General features: G+C 39.9%; 2 protein-coding genes across 5 annotated transcripts; one reads left to right on the forward strand and one right to left on the reverse strand.

Annotated features, from left to right (window-relative positions):
- Positions 1-32: 32 nt before the first annotated feature.
- On the reverse strand, positions 33-18,285 carry ccdc50 (coiled-coil domain containing 50). 4 transcript variants are annotated; one of them, XM_026345259.1, is made up of 12 exons: positions 18,008-18,285; positions 13,707-13,769; positions 11,007-11,136; positions 8,747-8,837; positions 8,198-8,300; positions 4,823-5,710; positions 3,982-4,133; positions 3,744-3,788; positions 3,262-3,399; positions 3,038-3,120; positions 2,858-2,967; positions 33-2,550 (listed from the first exon to the last, which is right to left on the reverse strand). In XM_026345259.1, the coding sequence occupies exons 1-12, from the start codon at positions 18,060-18,062 to the stop codon at positions 2,531-2,533; spliced, it is 1,878 nt and encodes a 625-aa protein (XP_026201044.1). In that variant the 5' UTR covers positions 18,063-18,285; the 3' UTR covers positions 33-2,530. The 4 variants fall into 4 exon arrangements, with proteins under 4 accessions (XP_026201044.1, XP_026201043.1, XP_026201046.1 ...); XM_026345258.1 differs by having other exon boundaries at positions 3,982-4,154; XM_026345261.1 differs by lacking the exon at positions 4,823-5,710 and having other exon boundaries at positions 18,008-18,283.
- Positions 18,286-20,557: 2,272 nt separating this feature from the next.
- Positions 20,558-21,993, forward strand: uts2d (urotensin 2 domain containing). The gene is made up of 5 exons (XM_033325959.1): positions 20,558-20,862; positions 20,990-21,094; positions 21,176-21,213; positions 21,379-21,463; positions 21,593-21,993. The coding sequence occupies exons 1-5, from the start codon at positions 20,763-20,765 to the stop codon at positions 21,616-21,618; spliced, it is 354 nt and encodes a 117-aa protein (XP_033181850.1). The 5' UTR covers positions 20,558-20,762; the 3' UTR covers positions 21,619-21,993.
- The last annotated feature ends 1,710 nt before the right edge of the window (positions 21,994-23,703 follow it).

A 23,703-nucleotide genomic window follows, 5' to 3' on the forward strand; every position in this document is an offset into this window, starting at 1 on the left:
TAAATAAAAAAGTCATATGCATGAACAGTGGATATGCTGATACAGTTTAATACGTTTTGAGATGTTGTACGTAAAAGCTACTTAATTTCTTTAAAAAATATATCTTACAGTAAGGGCCAACACATGTTGGTTCATGACTGATAGATTGCATACAAGCCCTGAATTGAAGAAAAAATAAAAAATCAACACAAAATGTTGGATGATGAGAATGAAAAGAATGCAAAGTAATGTCTGATGCACAACATCCATGAACACACGTCCCCATCAGAGCCCCAGTTTTCAACATGTCCACAAGGTGGTGCTGTCATCAAAGAATAAATTAGGAGTCCCACCCTGGTGGGTGTGGTAGCTCTGCTACATCCACAATAATCTCCCCCCCCCCCCCCCACTCTATTGTCAAGTACATGACAAATTAAAAAAAACAAACAAACATACAAATATGGCACAAATCCCATTGTGTAGACGGAAATTGACACAAAACACCTGCATGTTTGTCCTCAGCAACACAAACATCTCACACCTGGGCAAAGAAAACACAATTATTTGGAAACTGGATTTCTAATTGATCAATTACACCATGAGATTTTTGAGATAAAAGCTAAATGCTGAGAGTGAACTATTGTGTGAGTCTCAAACTACTAAGTAAAAAAAAAAAAATAAAACCTCCAATCTTGAACTGGCTGGCTTTATTACCCTTATTCAATATGAACAAAAAAGTAACTGATCGTAAAGTAATACCAATAATAAAATAGGTCCCTTTGTGTAGCAGTATATATTTATTTTGTCAGTGTCTCCAGCGGATTCAGTGGCTGATTTTCCCCCATCCCGATGCGCTGCTATTGTGAGACTATTTGTCTTTTCTGCAGGCTGGAAGTGAAGTGATGTCTGCCTTTGAGTTTGAAACAATGACAAAATGTCTGGAAGTAACAGCAGGAAAACTTGGGGGAATGAAAAGCACGACAAGAATCAGGGGAAAGACAAGATGTCGCGTAACAAACCACTGGTATTTTTTCCACAAACGGGACATGATTTGATAGCAAAAGTCAAAATATCTTCACTTAAATAAAAATTAGAGAAACAAGAGAATCAAGTTTCTGAAGAGCTGGAAAAGTGAGAACAAGGGGAAGAATGCAAAACTAAGCGAAAGCAAAGAAAGGGGCTGAGATGGCAGCTCTAGTTTAACAAATTAAATAAGCTGAAGTGAGTGTGCAGTTGAAGAAAAATACATCAAATTTACTAAATATTTCAGGGAGAATGAAAAATACCATGAGAAAAGAAACTCCACTTGCGTCCTAATTGAGCTGGAGGTTCAATGATGTTTCAGTACAGCACGGTGCAGAAGTTAAGAGTAATCAAGAACTAAAAACTCAATTGCACATCTGTGCCATAAGCACAAAAGTGAATTCGATTTGACACAGACAAGCATTGTACATACATTTCATCTTTGTACTGGTACTTTAATGGGCCAGTGCTGATTTGTAAGAGATAGGAATGATATGAAATAGATAAAAGAGGAAGTGATATACAATATTTTACAGCAGTAGATGAGCCAGCACATACAGTGTTTTCTTCATTCACAAAGAAAAGATTATTGGCTTTCTGTGGCTTTAGCCCTTTATGATAATAAAGGTGTTTTACATAGAGCTGAAATGCATGTACAAAGTTGTAGACTTTCAGTAAGCATGCACATATAAACAGTGAGTCACACATAAATATCATCCATCCTCTTATCAGTTTAAAAGGTTAAGGGCGATGGGGACAAAAGGTGCCCCTCACAAGCACAAAGAGCGCCTACAGCTAATTAAATGTCCATGCATCACAAAGCTCCACCTCTTCGTCACTGGAACTAGGTGGTAAACATGTCAAAGCCGAAGCTACCAGCACCTTGATGAAAGGCTTATATTTTGTGTTGTTTGAATACAGCAACAGAAACGTATCCCTGTCATACGTCGTGTGGCACATGGACAGGGGCCTGCGTACCGTCGCAGCACAGCGAGACAAGAGAACAGAACTGCAGCAGAAAAGCAGCTGCCACACTGTTAATGAAGACACTGTAGCAGCCGTGTTGGAGCGGACAGGCACATCCCATGAAGAGTCATGAGGAAATCTGAGATTGCATGGTTATATCCAGCAGAGGGCCTTGAGCCCTTGTGATGGCGTGGTCCACAGAAGGGACGTCAGCACATGACGACCAGAGCAAGTGAGGAGCCAGCTTCTCGTTCGACACCTAGGAATCATGGGAGTTTTTTGTCACAAGGCTGCTCTTTTGGCTGATTTTGATGTTAAGTCAGTTAAAAGAAATATTAAATCATAATAAAAAAAAAAAAAATGGTTCCAGCACTTCAGAGCCACTTCCTCAACTCTAGGTCAACTTTGGAGGGTATTAAAGTCCCACTGACAACTCATTAGATTGTTCCAAAGCTTTTGGTCAACAGAATGTGAATGGTTCAAAACAAAAAGATAAATAAAGTAAAAAAAAAGAGGACGGAGAATGATTGACAGCATGTCTGAGCAACGTAGAGAGCCAGAGTCACCGCTTGTAATAGGCACCTGAAAAAGATGGAAGACACAGAAATCCATCAGTAAGTTCTGCTGTGTTGTTTTTCTACAGCACTCAGTTCTTCTTTTCTTTGTCTGAGACTGAATTAGTTTCCACTCTCTGGTTTCTGCCACTTGTACTAACCGCTCCAGTTATGTCAAATAAGCTTTGTTTGTGATTCGTTAAATCAACTCCCAAATTACTATCAGGTAAATATAAGAAAATCTCTTAAAAATGACAAACATCTGCTTTCAGTTTTTTCTTTTTCCCACATGTATGACTTATTAAATACAGTATATTGTTGAGGACCTGTGCTACCTTTGTAAGCAGCCTCAGGTCTCGAGGGAGGGCGAGAGGGGGCAGGTTGATCTGGGTAGCTGTAACCAGAACTCACATTCTCATAGTCGTGTGCTCGTGGCTGAGCAGGCCTGAGACAGAAAATGTTTTAAGTTATTGAGTTTCTACATCTTTAACAACTAGAAATAGTCAGTCTTGTACCTGGCAGGCTTGCTGTGGTTCTTCTGCCTCAGGTATTCATACTCATCTCTTGTTCTGGGCCGAACGACTTCATCTGAATTTGGCTGGAAACAACCAGAAAATTATGTCGATTTTGCTACGACAGTGGAAAAACACTATTTATGTAATATATTCACAAAATAGGCTGCAAAAATATTTCATCCCAGAGCACATGTCTTAAAATGAGTGTGGTTATGGAAAAGTACCCTGTTGTCTCCTTCTTGCCACCTCTTTTCCATTGCCATCTTATCCATGGCCAGCCTCTCTCGTTCCTTCTCTTTCTCCCGGTCTCGATTCTTTCTGTACTCTCTTTTCTCTTGTTCCATCAGCAGTCGGGCAATTTCCTGCCAGAGCAAGAGCAAGACATCCACTATATATTATACACAAGCACAAATTATTTTCTTATTCCATTCTATGTTTGGGCTGATTCCATGGCCTGTATTTATATGTATAATATATATTTACTGTTCTGATACACATGTATGTATCTAAAAAAACGTTAAAGTCAATTAAAAAACGATGTCATTTCTACAGTACTGGATTATTTCTACTTACTAAATGTCTGGTTTGGTCAGGGCTTTATATAGGAATGGGTAATGAAAATAAAACTCTGAGCACAGGAAATGAAAGGATATAAAAAAGAAAGCAGACAGTTTAAGCAAAGTGTCCAGACTTCATGCCCACTTACTTCATCCTGTGCCACTTGGGCAGCACGCACATGCATCTTGCTTGCCTAAAACCAGAAGACAATCAAGGTCAGGTTTTTCCCAGAGAAGGAACGCATTGTTCCAAAATTACAAAAGACATAACCTTTCAGTATGTCCCTTCATGCATAGTGTTTTATTCCATCATTTTGAAGCTGCTGTGATAACGCAGACACATTTGTTTACAGACCCACAATACTGTGTGATTTTCTATCTCCTCACCTTAATTTCCTCCTCCTGAAGCTTCCTGGCCACCTCCATGTCCTTCAGTTCTTGCTCACGGAGATCCAGCTTCACCAAGCCTTTGGTGGCCTCGTTCAGTCTAGACTCACCATCGGCTACTAATGCTCCACTCCCTTTGTGCACAATGTGACCTGTGGATGCCACCACATCACCTTAAGAACAAAAAATGGCTGCAATATTAAGATCACAATTTTACAATTGCAATTACATTTACAATTGTAATATACCAGATAAACTTACAATTTATGTGTGTAACAGGTAATTAACAAATCTGTACATTTCAGGTGGAGCCTGAATTTTCTTACTGAAAGTTCTAAATGATTGAAAATTCAAATGATCTTAATTTTTTAGTCAACTGACTGATTACACACAATTGTAAGTCAATTAAGGCCACGAGGCACCTAAAGGGCTGCAGTGCATCTTCACTGGTGTCTCACAGTTTTGTTTAACAGCTTTTGGGGTAAGATAATACAACCAGCCCGTGAGCCCTGAAGCCCTTTGTGAATGCCACATTTTAGCTTCACACAATCCATGGCACTATTCTACCAGTACACCACACATTTCACTCTCAGTACATCATAATTACCCCCTTGCCCAATGTAACAACCAAGCACAGAATGCAAAATAAAGCGACCCCCACAGCAACAAATTCAATCATTTCAAACCATCAAAACCCAAATCATTGTTGTCCTCATGAGAAAATTGGAGTCCTTGTTAATGATTGTGTTTTGTTTGTGATCAACACACCACAGTGAAAAAGCAGTTCCCGCACACCACACAAACACCCCCACAGGGCCCAAAGGGGGGCTCAGGGTGGTACCTGTCTCTCCATTGGAGTAAGCATTATTGCGCTGCTTCCCAGGACCCTCCTCCTGCTGAGGGTCCCAGAATTCTCTGGTGTCCCCTGTCCCTTTGTAGCTTCTGGACTCTTCATTGGGGTCCGAGTGGACACGCTGCCGCCCCTTTGCCCTCCTCTCCCTCCTTTCCCTCTCACCATCATCCTCTTGTACCTCCCAGGAAGCCATGCCCACCTTCTGCCAGTCCCCACTGTGACCTGCCTCCAAATAGTCTTCATGAATTTCTTTCTCCTTACTTCTTGTTCTTGCATGTTGTCTATCTTTGTCTTTGTGTCTCTGCTGTTCTCTCTCTGTGGATGCGTCATCAATGATTGTTTTATCTCTAGATCTTTCCCTGTGCCTTCCTCTTGCTGCCTCCCCCCTTAGGTCCTGCTCCCTCTCTCTCTTCTGGTCTTTTGCCATATGTCTCTCCCAATCCATCTCTCTGCCCCTGTCTCGGTCACCTTGCCTGTCCCTGTCTCTGTCCCTGGCAGTGTCTTTTGCTGTGATAGTCTGTGGTGGTGGTGGTCTGGTTGGTTTCTCCTTTCTCCTCACTACACTGTCTGTGTCTTCCCCGCCAAGGCCCCTGGCTCTACCAGCCTCTGTGGGTTCATACTCCGGGTACCTGTTCCTATGCTTGCCTGTGGAGGGCAGCAGGTGTTCTGAGTATGGATCTCCATGCCTGCTATGCCCTCCCTCTGCCACAAGATAATGCTCAGGATACTTGGAAGGACTGTGGGGTGCTGCTGGGTCCTGTTTTGGGTACCTGCTCCTTTTAGTCTCTAATGAGCTATAATCCGTAGAGTCATGGTGGTAGCTTGTTGAACTATTGTGACGGATGTGTTTGTCCAAGTCAAGGGGTTTTCTTGAAGCTGAGCAGGGAACATATGAAGAAGCAAGGAAAATGAAAAATGATGATGGTTGATGAGAACATGGAAATGTAAAAAACTGACAGGAATAATACAAGCAAGGTGGTTAGAAAGCATGTGGTGATAGACAGCACCTGTGATGAGAGTGATGGGCAAAAGTACATGTTATAAGGTGCAAAGCACAGGGTACTATGTCCTGTACTCAAAATATCCAGATATGTTACAGAATTACTGTAATGTTATAGAATCACTGTAACATACATGGAAATTTAAATAAGACAAAGTCAGTAGCCTAAATAAAAGAAAGTTTTGTAAGTGTAGTATAGACAAAAAACTCATTTTCCTCTAACACTACATCATTATGATGCATGTAAACAGCCAGTATGTGCTTCTATAGCCTTGAATGTATTGTGACTTGTATGATGGACACAGCTGAATATCATACCTGTTAACAAAACAACCAAGTAACTAGCACATAACAACCAGAGCATGACCGGCTGAGGGGGAAGAAACTAAACTTTAGATGTTGAAAAACATGGTCCTCTGTAAGAACACAGCCCTGCTGCGAGTTGGCCTGTGACTGACAAAACTTTGATTAAAAGCAAACAAGTGGAAAAGCACATCGAGGAAGCACACAGGAGAGGCAGGGCCTCTGTGCCTCGAAAGTCAGCTCAATGGAATTCTAGTTATCTAACCACCTACTTGAACACCTAATAAACTTTGTACCTGTCTTGTTTTGAATGTTCACAAAGACAGCCCAACAGTGACTGTACCTGCTCATAGTGTGAGTGTTTGCTCTCGTCTGTCTGTCTTCTCACTTTTAAGGACACTTCATCGTCTCTTTCCGTTTGTGTATCTGTCAAGTGGAGGCAGATTCTGCTTCCACGCTTATTTGTGTGCAACTGTACAGTAACCAACTGGCTTTAAACAAACACTGTTATCAGCGCTTCATTTCCTGTGTGGAGCAGACCTGAATGGTCTGATGAGAGGCTACATAAGTAATGTGTGTGTATGATATAACAACTACTAGGGAGGAAATTCAATACTTGACAGTCTACTGTAAAGAATGCGAATACAAGTGTGAGATGATGAAAATCCTCTCACATCCTAAAACATAACAGTGTGAACAGTGACTATCTTGCTATGTGCAAAAGTGTATCTGTTTCACATTGGAATTAGTCCCTTACAGTATTAGATGTAGGGTAAACAAAAGACCTGAATCTTTGTTCTGCTGTTATCGCATTTACACCTTAACGTCTGTGTGTACACAACTCTGAGCACACTTTAAACCTTGTCACTCGAAACTACCGCCATTGCCTCATTGTTCAAAACCACCGTCTGTCCTGCACCCACATGCACAAGTGGGACAAGCTGAAAATCATGTCACCAACACTGTCAGTGGATAAACAAACAACATAGAGGACCCATAAAACAGCAAGTAGGAGCTGTTATGCCTATGGTGAATATCTGTGGATCACTGAGAATAAACTGCAGGGAATGTACAGTAAAGCAGAAGAGAAGGCAGGTTTAGTAATTTAGTGTTATGAACTGAAGTAAAAATGACTTTTATTCCCTGCTCACCATCCTGGAATGATTTGAGAGGTGTATTCTAAATGTCAGACTCTGGAGAAGACAAATTCCAAATACGACATGGCCAACGAGTTGATCTGCCAGATTAGACTCAGCTGCTGCAGAGAAAGAGCTGAGCTTTCATGAGTCAGGAGGGAGTATTAAGAAGAACTGTGTGAGACATACTTCCCTCCTACACTTAAATTCACACCTTCAGCTCATGGACCATAACCTCATTGAGACCTAGCTTTTTTGGGATGCTGACAAACTGAAAAGGCCTGAAATTCATCCTAATCATCTGGTCAAGTTATTTGACAGAAGGGACAATTTATAAGTCAAAGACAAGAACAGAGGGAGATTAAAATGAGCGACTATTTCTCTTTCAGTAGGAAATCAAAATGTGACATATCAGGAAGTGATATACGCATGAACGAGATCTGAAATGAGTGTGACGCTGATGCCAACACATAGCATAACAAATTCAGATTTTAGATATCAGTGGGCAAATTCTTTCTCTTTTTTCTATTTTCATTAATTATCCACTAATTAATTAAAAACATCTAACATCTAAGCAGATTTAAGCTGCAACTTAAACTAGACACCACTTACTCATTTACAGTAGTGTCTGCTGTTAAATGGGAGCGAAATGTCAAATCATTTTTTTCAGGGCCATGTAAGCCTACCTTCAAGTTAATTAAATGCACTCAAAATCTTTGCCTCAAGACAACAACAATCTCTGGCGATGTTCAGCATCAAAGCCACACGCTCAAACATCCAGAGTTAGAAAAAAAACATCACTGTCCACACCAAGGGAAGCATATTACCTCTTGTGTCCTTACACACAAGGTAGTATAAACAACAAACACATATGAAGAAAGACACATAGACACTAGTTAACAAGAGCCTGTGTTGCTCTCCCACCTCCGTGATCCTCAAAGTACTCCTCTTCAAAGTTTGCTTCCAGCTGCTTCTGTCTCCTCCTTTCCTCTTTCATCTCCTTCTCCTGCAGCTTACGGGCAATGGCCTACAAACACACAACACTACAGTAAATATGACATTGCACACAAATGCAAAAAAGTAACATTAGTGTCCAATCTGTAAATTTATAATTTCTTGATGGTACACATAAATTAACTAGGAAGCAAGCAGTGTGGTGCAGTGTTTCAGGGCAATGGGACCTTTATCAACAATATAATTAAAAAAAAAAACATTAATGAAGACATGCACTCAACTCTCTTTGTGTATTTATGCCTTTATGTAAGGCAGAATTACTGTGATGAGGGATAAGTGATGAAGAAATAATCCAACTACAGGAAGGAGCACAAGGTGGTAACTCAAACACAATGACCCACCCATTACGTTGATACTACAAGTGAAGTCACTAATGTGTGGATGAAATCAATTCAATGCTTGAATGACCTCTGTGTGTCTGTGTGTGTGTGTGTGTGTGTGTTTGTGTGTGTGTCCTACCGCATCCTTCTCTTCCTGCTGTCGCTGTTGTTCTGCCTGTCGAACCAGTTGGTCCTGAATCTCCTGTGCAATCTCAATGTCTTGACGCACACTGAAGTTCCCAAGGGTTGATGTGAAGTAATGTACATGTGGGGAGGGGACGATGGACAGTATTAAAATATTAATATCACATATACAACTTATTACAGTAGAAATGTGGCAAGATGCTATGTTCTTGTAACAGTAAAATTATTTTCTTTTCAAGTAAAAGGCTTGAATTCTCCTTTTAATTCACATATTCGCACTTTTTAATATATTAGTTTTTTCTAGTTTCTCATGAACCTTCAGTTAATTCTTCTGCTTCTATTTTGGTTTTACTGCATCCAATTCACCTGAAATACATGCTTACATGCACTTATGCTGAAATCGGCTCGTACTTTTTCTACACATACTGACTTAAAAAAGAGACTGAGAATGTCTTTTCTACAAACTACAACAGTTTCAAGCTGCCACAACCAAACAAATATTAGTCTGTGTCAATGTTACCTAAGATTAAATAATCGCTTACATAACAGCAGTGAACGCGGCTGTAAGAGACGGCTTGCATGCCTCAGGCAGGAGCAGCAGTATCTTTTTTTCTGTTGATCTCAACAGATTTTTTTCTCACGATGTTTTTAAAAACATGATTCTGACAACACCATCTGCCTGGGGGACTGGTATCCAAAGATTATTTCTCTGTTTACATGTATAGGTAAACATGAGTGTAAGTGACTTAAGAACTAGCTTAGCAACAGCTAACTGTCCTGCTCTACCTGAATTTCACCTGAGCAGCTGACAGCTCAGGAGAACTTGCAGCACTTACTATGCCTCTGTCAGTACATACTAAAAAAAACAAGTGATGCTGCATTCCCCTGTGTATGTTTAGTCAAATGTCTCTGAGTGGGTGTATGTGAAGTTGCACTGGTATATGCAGGGTGGATGACAGCGTGAGCTTGCAGCATGACAAGCAGTATTGGCCTGCCTGCACCCATCGTGGAGCATCTGGCCTCTCCTTGGGAGTGCAATCCCACTACTGAAGCTATCCATATCACCGTGTGTTTGAAACTGATCCTGATGAGCTGTGAGTCTGCACTTTATTTTAATAAAAAATGCAAAGCACAGAGCAGGACGTTTTAGTTCCAATGCCTTTTTCCACGATTCTGCAGCAGCTCCTGGTCTGGACTGACAAAGAGGCAACAGAACATTTAACTATGTTTAGGAGCGGTCGCTGGAACTTGATTTATGTTTCTGCAACAGACCACTGTGGATAGTACATGTGTACTCTGCATCGGTTTGGACGCACAGCTGGAGATGAGCCAAACCCCTTGAGAAATATAATTATACATCAGGGCAAAAAATGATACCACAGAAAGACCACAGGAACTGTGAATGATGTGCCTGGGATTCTTATGTTTTCTCCTCCATGTTCAGGCTACAAGTACTACGCTGATAGTGAAAGACTTATATTAAACACAATAGCCATGACACTGTCAGGAACATCAGACAAAGCTACTGTTTCCTTTGATGTAGCAAAGCCTTAAGCAACTTGCACGTTCTGTGCACCTCAATAGCAGCTCTTTATCACAAAAAGACTAAGCAAATGTCAAATTTAATGAATGTATGACTCATTGTTTGTCTGCTATTGGGTCACCAAATTTTCTGACCTAACAAGCTCACTTGCAGTGCATACCTTCCCATCATTGTTCTCCATTGTAAACTCAATTTAAAAATAATAACACCTTCACTTCTCTTAGTGAATGCCAAACATCACCTACACATCTAAAACAGTAATAGACAACAATAGGGTTTAAGTGAACTATAATTTAATTTGAAGGCACCCAGCAGGACCACTGGATCATTTCTTTAGGTACAGGCCCTGGGAGTAATTACCATAATCTGAAGCAGATGCAACCAACAAAGCAACAAATACCATAGACAGCCTTTACTTAAATATAATCTGTCACTTCATCATCATCATCAAGTCTTTAGGGAGCGACATACAACATACTTATAGTTAAGTCATTATATAACTACTAGTACTATTACTATTATTATCAATGATCAATTATCAAGTTAACGCTGAATCTTCTCATCACTGGTTCTCTACATCACATTTGTAGGTTTTATGGTTTTTCATTTTGCTCCACTTGTCTTGGCTTTGTCTTGCTTTTTACTATACATACACATACTATATACACTAGCTGTGTGTCTGCATGTGCGTGACTGTGTGAGAGACACCCACATGTCCTCCTGCCGCTTCTGGCTCTGGATCTTAGCCCTCTGATCCTCCTCCTCCTGCAGCTTCTTTGCCACCTGCAGGTCCTTCTGCACTAGGCGGCTTTTATGGACATTGGACGCCAAGTGGCTCTCAACTGTAGACACAAACACATAAGCACAGCTCCTTAAACTATGTACACACAATCGAGAGCAGATTAGCCAGCTGGACTGGTATGGAATTACCAGCAAAGCACTGGGAGTTTATTTACAGATTCACACTATCTATGTTTTTCCCTCTCTGAAAAGCAGTAGTGTTGTTTAGACGTTCTGTGGAGAACAAGATGAACGTCGAGGACACAGATGCTTCAGTCTGTGGTAATAAACAGAGAGTGCTCTTAGTCACTGAGAAATGAATGTCCACAGCTGAGGCATCTTTCCAAGGCTGTGTGATGGCACATTGTGGGTCATAACAGGTGATAAATCCTGCTTGCTGACGCACTCCAAGCACTTTGTAAGCATGGAGAGCATCACTCACTCACTCAGTTCTGTTTCACCTGGTTATCGACCTGTTCCCAGCTTTTATGTGAAAAAGGACAAATTACGTTTGGCAATTTACTCAGCCGAGGCAACTTGATAAAAAGTCAAGGGGCTGACATTGATTTTTTCCCCCCTCCCCTTTTGAATGACGCTGATCAATTGTTTAAGTTTGACACCTTACAAAAAATATTTGTCACAACCCAAGATAAGGCTATTATTTATCCATGACTAAGTTTTTCAAGTGAAGAATAGATTCAGCTTTCAGAGCAGCAAAGGAAAATATCGATCAACCAGGCCAGACATGGTCACATGTGTTCATTCAATAAACTGAAGCTTGAAGACGTCTCACGTCATTCAGAAAAAAAGGGGAGTTGAGATGAGAAAGTTGGACTATCTGAAGCTCAGTGGGAACTGGAACAGAAAGAACACATTCCAGAAACAAAGATGCCAAATGCTGACACAGCCATATGCTGTAGAAATGCTTTCCATGTGAAATGTGGATCCTTCATTTTGAATGGGAATAAAAGAGAGCTATCACTGCACGCCGACAATGAAGCGTATGTACTAAAAGCGCCTATTGGGATGGCCGCCAGTTGGTGTGATCTGGGAAAACAAAGGGGCACTGCCTATTTAAAAAACTGCGTGCATTTTCCTTGTTGACCTCCAAGGTCAAAAGGTGAAACATGCATTTTTAAGCAGAAACCAAATCAGTGTGCCAAGGTCTTTTCAAAGAGAGCAAAGGGAGCTGATTCTTGTTAATAGATCACTAAGGCTTCAAAGGGTTATGAACAATACAAGGACAGGACAGCCAGAACCAGATTAATCACAGCTAAAACAGAGGCTCATTTGCTCTTGGGGTATGACTGGGTGACATCTGGCCTTATTTCTTGCAGATCTTGTTGCATAATTTGCCCTTTTATGGTTATATGGAGTGACATATTTATGGAAACGGAAAAACAAACCAGTTCAGGGAAGCTGCAGCAGTTATGTCTTCATGGTCAACTCCCTAAATGTATCCATCCTTTCAAAACAAAAGCTCAAAGACATGTGAACAATAACCTACTAAATTCTAGCACAACCCGAAAGCCATGCCTTTGAAGGATACAATAAGGTGTGGTATTTGTCTGTTAAAAGAAAGGACTTGTTATGTCTGGGTCTCTTTGTCAGGGACAAGGAGATGGATGCACATACAGTTCCTGAAAAACACTACTACACACACAAAAAAAGAAGCTTTTTGTTTTTCTCTAATTTTTCTTACACTTACTATGATATGAAACCAATAAAAAACACACGGCAGCATGGGAACAAAGCCTGTTTAGAGAAAAGAATTCAGCTAATTACACACATATGAGCTAACATATCAAAGCACCAGCTAATCTAATGAGACGTGCATGAACAAAGGCACAACTAACAGAAAACACACACGTCAAATTAAAAGATGCGGGCTTGCACTATTATCCTATATAAGAAAAAAAAAAGAATCATTAGGCAAAAGTATCTCACAATGTGGTTTCCTTCAGATCTAGCATCAGGGCTTCCCTGTGCCACAGCTGCAGCACACACAAATGAATGCAATTCAGACAAATCACATGGACCACTTCACTGTAGCGTCCCACACCACTGCCCTGATACAGTATTATTGTGGCATACTGCAGCAATCACACTGGTGACCTTGTGGCTGAAGCTGGGTTTTTGTAGGCTTAACCAGGCTTCAGCAACTGACTCTGCAATTCACCCTATTTGACCTGGACCTTCTCCAGCTTGTGGATTTTTATTTATTTTTTATTTTTTATACAATTATCCTGTAAAAACATCCCTCTTAGTTTGTTATTTTGCAAAGTAAGCACTAAGAAACCCAGGAATGTAGCAGAACAGCTTGACAAAAAAAAAAAAAAAAAAAAAAAACAAAAGTGTCCACAGTGCTGTAGCAGGTCTGATGCATAAAACATTACTCCCATAAATGAGTATTTAAACAGACTGTCTGGAAAAAGGAGAATGCCTCAAGTTGTTCCATCTTGCTGCCTTCAACAGGTCAGAACATGACTTGTCAAAAGCAGCAAGGTCAGTGCAGTGATTAAGAAACTTTACAGCACAAAAGCTAATAACCCATTACAATCACAGCTTTTTGCACACGTCTGTAAATAAGGGGTCACAAATTAAAATCTACAGCTTATTTGTAGTTTCTTACTTTCTTGCTCCTGGAGGTTGTAGGCCAGGCTGTGGTCCTCCAGCACAGCGAAGTCTCGGCACACTGAAGAAAAAAAAAACAAAAGACCAAAAATTAAAACAAGAATACTGAGAAAGCCTGTATATAAAAGAAGAGCATAGTTCACCTTGAGTTTAGCCCTTTGTCTGAACTTAGTAGCCACAGCTCATTCATTCAAACTATGAAGTTGATGCAAGTCAAACTGAGGCAGTAGAGATGTTCAATATGAATCTACTTATTCATAGTTTCAGGAAGATGTTGAACATCCGGCCCATCTGTCAACACGCGTTCTTAAATAGACTGCGACTAATAAATGGATCACAAAACCATCTTTTTAGAATGAGCTGACTAGTAGGCTTTATAGCATCATGAATGAACAGCAACACGACTACTACTCTCAATTATATTCAAAATATCTATTTAAACCCCAAAAATCCACAGTTATTAATATAGAGATATTAATATAAGGACTCAACATTTATATTTTAAAGAGATCACAGACTAGAACAAGCATGTATCTGTTTGATAAACTGACAGAGCTCAGTGATCCGGCAGATGGCTTGTGGTTTGCCCACTTTCTGCCTGCAAATAAGGGAACTGAAACTGTGAATGAGGAAAAACATCAGGCTAAAAAAGACAAAATAAAGAGGCTTAAATTAAGGCTGGTGTTGTGGGAACTTTAGAAGTTATTAAAGAGGTGACAGAGTCTTAAGATGTGAGGAGGCAGCTAGTTATTGACAAGCTGCCAGTTTAAATCCCACAACTGGCTGAGAAAAACATGATGAGAAGGCAAGTACACTCTAAACATTTTCATGTGTGTGCATTAAAAGGAACAGAAATTAAATGAATGTATGTGTAGTCTATTCATCTATGCTAACAGATGGTGTAGTTATAACACAGTAATGAAGCACACAGAAAGAGCTGTACCCTGAAATACTACAAAATAGGCAACAATAGTGCTGGGATGTAAACCTGCAGACAGCATGGGATTTGAAAATCCTCGTAATCCTCTGAACAAACATGTATCACTGACTCACTTTAACAGTGGCTGGGATTTACAGTAGACACATTATTTTGTCTAAGCTCCACCATTACTGAGGAAAACCCCGATCACCATTATCTGTATACAGATTGTGATCACAATTTTTAGACTAAAAAAATACTTTTGTTGGGGAAAATTTCAATTTTGCTGATCGACTTTGATCTTACACTGACAATATAGAGGAAATCTACATCTACTTGTTTCTTCATAGTTTCAATATTACTGATATTGTCATCATGCTGTGAACATTCACTCTACAAACAATAGAGCAGACTGTCGGAGGTGGGGATTTTTACTACATCACCATCGCCGTTAGCTTATCTCTTATTCGGGATCCACCTGTATTTCCTGTGTAGGAAGCAGTACAAGCTAAGGGGATATTTAAGACTGTTCTCACATCCTCAGCTAAATATGAATGTGTACCTTATACCTTAGTATGTACAGTATGTACCTTAACAGTATCTGTGTTCTTTCAACACTGATTACCTATCTACTATTTAGTCTAGATAGTCTACTTAAATTGGAATGCATTACAAAACTTTTCTCCAGCTGCAAAAGATGAGGAAACGTCAGTACAATAAATATAGAACAATAAAATTATATACTATTATTGTATTTAAAGCTCTCCCTCACAGTTTTCATTACAGAGCCGAGCCACAGTTAATAACCTCACGCTGCCAGGTTCAAAACTCAACAGCTCCACTCACCAAAATGACTTCATCCATATAAAAAATAATAACACTCATAAATACATCTGTTTTATTTTACTGGCAGCACAAAAAGACCTGGGACTTAAAACACTGAGGAGTGGTACAGATTGTCAGGTTGTAGTAGTTGTTGTAGGCGAATGACTGAGTGGTTGAGATAAACCGATGCTGGAAAGAGGAGGGAAAGACCTCCGATCCCCCCACTGCCTCAGACGAGCACGGGATTTGATTAACAGACTATTTTCCAACCACATGCTTAATCTTCTTAGCCAAGAAACTCGACATTTATTCAGACTGGTATAGCTCTATACAGTAGTTGTTTTAAATAGTCCAACACCCCTGATGTGTGATTTATAACTGGGAAAAGCAACACAGAATGAGGTATTTAACTGGGACCACAACATCACCAAGCAACAAGTGGCAGAAGGCAAGTTGAACTGCTCCGGATTAAGTTCTCACACCATCAATTTGATCACTTGAGCCGGAAATACAAATGAAGCCTCACATGTCATCATACACAAGAATCAAATGTTGTGGTTGATGAAAAGCAGAAAACAACATCTCTAAGTAACAGTAAAGTAAAAGCGCACAGCTCTTAATATTTACTATTTTTCATAATATTCATATGTAATGAAACTGAAACTTTTCCTGCAGGTTTCTCAGTTGATCCCTCTGCGAGTCAACAGAGCCGTGGAAATGCATGTTCCTTCTGTCTCTGACCAGAATAACAAGCATCCTGCTCAGCAGCTGTTTCGCACTAACAGGACGAGGTCTTTCTACCAGCACAGCAGCCCCTCCAAAATCTATAACCGTGTAAAAGCTCTTCACCAACTTTTACATGTGTTGACAGCAGATAAACCTATGGGTATGCTATATGGGAGGGGGATGGTGTTGCAGTTCCTTCTTGCTGATCAGAAAGTCTTCGATGAGTTTCCTGTCTTTTCAAGAACTGTTTCACCAAGATATTTTCAGTGAGATTTTTTTGTTTGTTTAAAGATGGGGATCACATAACTCCTTTAAAACAAACAGTACTGAGCAAAGGTTTTAAGCAGTTTAGCATTTCAACCCATTACACTACAGTCAGGGGCATCTCTGCAGCACAATGAGTCCAAATATACAGCTAGACTTTTGAAGAACAACCGTCAGAGACAACAGCGAGCACTGCAACAGATGGTACAGCCTCAACAAAACCTTGATCCTAACATCGTCTGGGAGTCTGGGATTAAATAAAGAGACAGAAGACACCGAGACAGCCTACATTCACAGATGTAGTGTACTGTGGCTAGAGTACCTCGAAAGATTTCAAAACTGCATCAAAAGCCATCTGTGCCATTTTAAAAACCACGTGTGGTCACGGGTAAATGTTGATGATGCAATTTAGTTTTTTCCTCTTTACTCCAGATACTAGAAAGTGAATTCAAAACTGTTCATGGCATTAATTCTACAAGCGTCTACACTTTTTTTGTTTTACATGTAAGTGACTCCGTTTTTTTGCACAGTACTGCTGAGGATAGAGCTAACCTGAATTCTTTCTTTCTTTAGAATTAAATTGTCCATCTTTTACTGACACTGCATTAGACTGACTTCTATTATTGCATACAGTGTAACTGTGATAGCGACTGATAATTGTAACAGCTTCCTCTTCTGCAGTTAAGGGGAAGAAACTTAAAGAGCATTATTAGCATAATGACAATTTTGCTATGAAAAAAATGTGATACAACTATTTATAGATTGAACCCTGTGTTAGCTGTACTTTCACATTTGTGACCTCTTCATTTTATCTCCTATACCATAATAAAAAAAAGGTCATGTTCCCAGTCCAGATCACAATAACAAGGCATTAAAGCCTCATGTAGTCGCTGAACACACGGTAAGTTAATTTGAGTTTCAGGTGAAACCTGTGGAAATCTGACAGTTCACCATCAACAACAGACATAATGTAATAAAAACACCAACATCATAATGTTAATATCAAAGTGCAACCTGATATAGCAGATATGAAAGGGGAAAAAACACCAGAACAATTTCAGTCCACAGTCAGATGCATGTCGTCCTGTGAGCCCTGGCAGGACCACATACCTCAGCAGGTAAACACTTCCATGTGATCTGTAAATAAGGCCGACTAACACCTGACCCCTGGAACACTGGATTTACCCACAGTGGCGTCGTGCCAAACGGTAATACATTTTTATACACGTCCCTATCACCCAAGCTCTCGGTAAAAAAATGAAGATGCTCGTGGCATCTTGTTTTACCGCTGCTAAAAATACCGCTGACTGGAAACCGATTTCGACTGAGGCAATTACACACTTTTTTTTCACGACACCTGCACCGAAGCTTAGGTGTCTAATCAGTGCGGTGTACCTGGCTAGCGTTACTGCGCTAGCATCTGCTAGCAGGCTGCGCTGCCAACCTTCATAGAGGTGGTGTGTGAAACCAAACACACGTACCAAACTGTAACTTAACTGGATACGCGTGCTGCTAAAGTGCCAGCTGGTTTCACAGTAAGCCAACAAAGATATGACAGACGTTACCCTCTTTCACTCCAGGTAGTTTCTTCTGGTCGATGCTAACGTTACATTCAGCCATGTTGTCACCGATAATCAGTCAAAACAAAAACCGTTGACGGTGAATCACACGTCCGCGCCTCTTCCGAAGGTTAACGGTGGGCTGATTGATCGTCTTTACACATAAACCCGATTGATGGTTCAGTTACTGGTCGGCCCTTTTGATTAGTTTCGGTAGACACTCTATCTCGGCACGTCACTGATGCTAGTCAGATTTCCTCCGAGCGTCCGACCCCGTGAAACCAGCCGCACAGACACACGCCCCAGGAGCGGGTTTCCGGGTGGGCGTGTCAAAATAAAAGTCTGAATTTCATGATCTGAGAAGCAAAGTGCAACACCTGCTTTGTATATGTAAATATGTGTTTTATGTCAAACATTGTGGCACTAGTGGCACCAAACAAAGCCAACATTTAAAAAGCTTCCATATGTGGGTATCTTTGCTGTTCTGCCAGGCTGTTCAATGAGTTTAGGTCACAGATCCCTTTCAGAGCGACTCAAGATAGTATATGTATCACTTAAGAAACTAAATTGAATCCGCAAAATAAATACCAACATGTAGGTTGGTTCAGTCATCTTTAATAAGTTGTCACAGTTGCGCAGTGGATGTAAGCTGTCTCTTCGTGTTATCCCAGACTGGCTTCTTTGATAATCTGCAAAGGCCACATGCCTGCTGGACGACTCTTTGTTCTTAAGATATAATTTTTTGACATGTTTGTCCTAAAGTGTGTCCTAGAATCTTTGCTCAGTATTTAATTTTATATTACTGGACAATAATATGTGATGCATTCATGTGTAAGCATCGCTAATGGTGCAGATAATGCTGGAGCTGACTTTGTTACAGTACAATCATAATTTCTTGGTTGATTTTTTTTTTTTTATTATTGATTATATTTTGTATTAATAATCTGAATCTGAACGCTACCTGGTAACTAAAGTTATCAAATGAGTGTGGTAGAGTAAAGAGCGCAATATTTGCCTTCAAAATTTATGAAAAGATTAAATAATAGAAAAATAATAAATAAATTATATATTACCTTATACCCAGAGAAACTCATAAAAACCTTTCAGTTTAATAACACTTTCAATTTAACTTTGAAGGCTGAATCATGGGTTTTCCTGTATGGGTCTAGCTACTTGTGGTTACCTTGACACAGCCCCCTCTGCAGGGTTCAGTGACTGTAGACATCTGCAGCAAAGAGACCATCTCCAAAAGGGAGCACGCCTCCCTGAGTTGACTCTATGGTCCAAAAGATGAGTAATGATGCCTTGAAGATTGAAAAACAAGAAGACGATATCCGGTCTACAATTCAAATCAGACAAAACTGTTTATTTGAATAAAGAGGAAGGTTTTGTGTTCTCTCACTCTCTCACCCTCTCATACTTACACAAACAAATGCACATGTGTCACATGATCTGACTTGACAATGATCATGTAACTGCTCAAAAACATTTGTGCTTACATGTTCCTACCACACCTGTATGAGCTTCATCTTTAATAATAAAATGCCAGTACTAAGCACACTTACTACTATTTAAATAACAATGTCAATATGATCCTGACTTCTCTCATTGCTGATGCAGTTGACTGATGGGAACTTTTGTTAGTTTGCCTCACACACACATTTCTTAAGTGAGCTGGTTAAATGCAAAGTTGTTTGCAAAGTCTTTGAGCTGTGCTTCTTTATACTTTAGGGGTAGGCGCATGTGACACTTACTTGGTATGTAGTTCAGTCGGTAATTCAATTACTATGTAATCCCAGGGTAAGTGGTTAGTGGAAACGTGCTAAAGTGTCCAACAGCAATTTCCCCCTCCAAAAAGGAAGTTGATGTCATTATTATAATTGTCTTTCTGTGACTGAAAGTACAAAGTAGTGGTTGAATAGCAAAGATTCTCCAATGAGACACTCTCCTGTCTTCACATTGTTTCACATGACTGGCCTAGTTTCTGTTCCTTCTTTAGCAGAATGACTTAAGTAATGGATATGTGAATGGTCTTTAATGTCAGGCGTCAAGTATCTACAGGCTCCTAAGTCAAATCAAAATAAGTGAAAGTTGCCCAGGGACTTTTCCACAACTCTTTGCAGAAAAATTCAGCAGGTGCCAGCAGTCTCATTTCCCTAACACTTAGCAGCACAGTTCCTACTCTTTTGGCAAAGGTATGAGATGTGATTTCTCTGAAGCACAAAATGGACTACAGTGACTTAGAAGCTATTGTGTGGTTGGCTTTGCTGCAGCAATCCACGTTGCTTCATCTCCGAATTAGTCCTTTCGCCAATTAACTGTGACTATGATGCATTTAGGGACTGAATCCATTTATTTCTCTCCCCAGACCAACATACTCTCATATAATTTTGAAAGAAGCAATTAATGTAAAAGAAAAAACACTCGCAAACGTCAGGAATAGCTGATTCTGGTCTCGCATAACTATCAGACTGATTGATAGCTTCCTCTGTCGGTTTGATGCCCTTGTCAAAGTGATGTAGGGTTACTGGCTTCACCTACGTCAGGTCACCATATTTCACTCACATGCTCCGTGGTCCACGTGTAAAAGTGGCCTGTTGATGAAAACCACCATGACTAGCTATTGATTTACTACGCAAGGACCCGATTGGCCCCTCCTACTGGCCCCTGCAAGGATAAATATATTGATGGGTTGGACCCAAGACAGTGGCTTGCTTGTCTTACTTGTGTAGCGTTTGTTTGGGACCATACACTGAGTGCCATGGACAGGGTTACAGTTGTGAACTACTGCTTAGGACTCCTGTGTTTGATACTACTGCAGGGAATGATAAATGTGGAGGGAAGGAGCATTTTTAAACCAGGTAAGTGTGCAAAATGATGTTGTTTTTGGTCTATTTACAATAAAATATCAAGTTTAGTTATAGATTTCTAAAGAACCTGCTTACAACAACCTGACTATGCAATGCAATGATTATTTGTTTCGTGCAGGAAACCATGTTTTTAATCCAAAAGAAGACACAGATGCCCAGAGCAAGATCCTAACACTGTTACTTCATAAAAGCTTAGTTCCTTTTGAAAAAGACAACCCTCTTGGTAAGACAGAAAGAAAGAAAATTATTAAATTAAATATTAAATACATGATTCTGGGATGTTAACTGGTTTTCTTCTCCACAGGTCTTGACCTGGCCAATAAATTGGCTGAAATAGAGGAGGTAAGGATACTTAAAAATTATTTTCTAGCAACTTTAATGGTAATATGGATTAGCCATGAAGTGTGTCATGATTCAATCCAGCATAAATGTTGTTTTAATGTGTTATATGAGATGAAGTCGACCTGTTTCGGTGTGTCTAATCGCTTGTGTTCAAACTGGTTGTAGCTTCGGGCGTTGAGAGAGGAGCTAGAGAAGGAGATCACAGCTAATTTGGCGGAAGGCAAATCCATAACTCAAAAGAGGGGCGAACGTAAGCAAAAATTCAACTCTTATGGATTTATATGCATCATAGTCATTTCTAAATATTTCCGCTTAAAACCGTTGCAGCACAAACATGTCAAATCTTATGCTCCAAGTCTTTTTCTCCTTTCATCTGCAGCTTGTTTCTGGAAGTACTGTGTCTGAGACGGATGGAAGAGGATGAGCACTGTGAAATGTTGCTGCAAAGCCTAACATAGCCTTAAGACTCACAACACCAGTAAAATAATCACACTGTATTTATCCCAGCAATATAGAATTGTACCATAATTAGTATGATCAATAAACCTTTCATCACATTGCACTGAGGTGCTCTTGAGCAAGGACTGCGGCTGTAAATCTTCATCTGTAAATAACCAGCTGCTGTACTCACTGGAAATACTTGAGAGTCACAAATAATAGAACATACTTGACTGCAGAAACATACTGTGTTCTTACTCCAGCAAGGATTTTATTTGCCTATGCTTATGTCGCTCTCTTGTGGCCAAACTGGGCATATTGTTTTTTTTGTACCATTGCCAACAAACATCTAATTTGTTGCTGCTTTTACAAATCCACTGCCCTTCATTTTACTATATAAATAAAATTATATTGTGACTGTACTTTGAGATGCTTTCATTTTTTAAAAACAAGATAAAAAACATTAGTTATATAACAATTAGATGTTCAATTCGAATAATGAATATAAAAAAGGATTTACAGTGCTTAAGCTAAGTAAGTCTCAAGAAAACAAAACAAAACAAAACAAAACAAAACAAAACAAAATACAGATAAAATAAAAGGCATTCAAACAGAGGATGTAGGAAACTGTGTGGAGGAAACTGGTGATTACAAAATACAGATTATGATAATATACATAATAGTAAAGACAATCAATTTCAACTCCTGTGAATAAATTCCATGTAATGAAAAGTCAGTGGTCTCGTTGCCATGATAAATGTGCAGTGTGATGAATGATGTTTGGTTGGGCATTTTGGCTGAGCAGAGAGCCAGGTGGCTTGATACACAGAGAGTACCCTGCTCCTCCAGGCAGCGCCAGCACCAGTAGAAACACAGCAACATGATTAGGGCCTCAAACAGACAACAGTGATGGATTATACAAATGCTACATAATAATATCTGCAGTGGATAAAAATATCTATCAGGTTTGGGCAGCCTGTGACTGTGAAAACACTCAAACCTCGGAGTACTAATGACAATAAAGTTTGAGGCGTCTTACTGCATGTGACAGCATATACTAAGTAGTAGAGTACTGCAAATGCACAAGCCAATATAAGCTAACACAGTGACACATGAGCCAGCAGAACCATTTCACACCATATTAACCAGTGTGCACACATCAGCTGCTTTTACAACCACGCTGCCTGGAACAGTGACCACCACTACTCAACAAGTCACCATCCCAACAACCACAATCTACCACCTCGGACGTCACAACATCTCTCCACACTGTAACCACCACACTATTGAACATCCTCAGTGGTATTTTCACCTTTCAATGACCTGCTTATACTCCAGGGTGCTAAGAGCCCAAAACGAACACTCGTCACTTTTCACAAGCCGGAATTTGTAGCTTTAAAGATATTTTAAGATAACAAAATTACAGTAAGATACAGTGTTTATGACATAAGCATCAAAGACAGAGCTATGCTGACTTTAACTTCTCAAATGTGCTGATTTTCTTTGCTCTAATACTCATTGTGTTTTTTTAATGTTTCCCATATGAAAGCACGAAGTACAATATAAGCATAAATATAGTATCATACCTCTGTTGAATGTCTTTATGTGTTTCCCTCTAGTGGTGAAGCCCGTACAGTGCATGAAGGGACAACAGCTAATCTAATATTTTAAACAGTGGTAAAGAAAGAAAGAATGTTGCAAGTGTGGGGGTTGGAGAAAGGTCATTTAGTGCACACTCATCGTTATACTGGATATTTTGTAAGAGTGTGACAAAGATGAGTCACAGGCTGGGGGGGAAAGTGGGAAAGCTGATGTGACAAGATCTGAATCACACAGACCATAGCGAACAAAAGAGATTTCAGGGAAACCTGACTGCATGTGATGCTGTGCAGCATTCACAGCCTAAAGAACCACATCAAAGAAAAAAGATGACTGTTGCATTACATTCACGAGTGATTTACTGCCATAGTTGCAGACATCAAAATATAAAATGATTATGCTACTACACTTAAAGTATCCACTTATCAATTCAATTCAATTCAATTCAATTCA

The sequence above is a fragment of the Anabas testudineus genome, chromosome 4 (assembly GCF_900324465.2).
Source record: "Anabas testudineus chromosome 4, fAnaTes1.2, whole genome shotgun sequence".
Classification (NCBI taxonomy): Eukaryota; Metazoa; Chordata; class Actinopteri; order Anabantiformes; family Anabantidae; genus Anabas; species Anabas testudineus.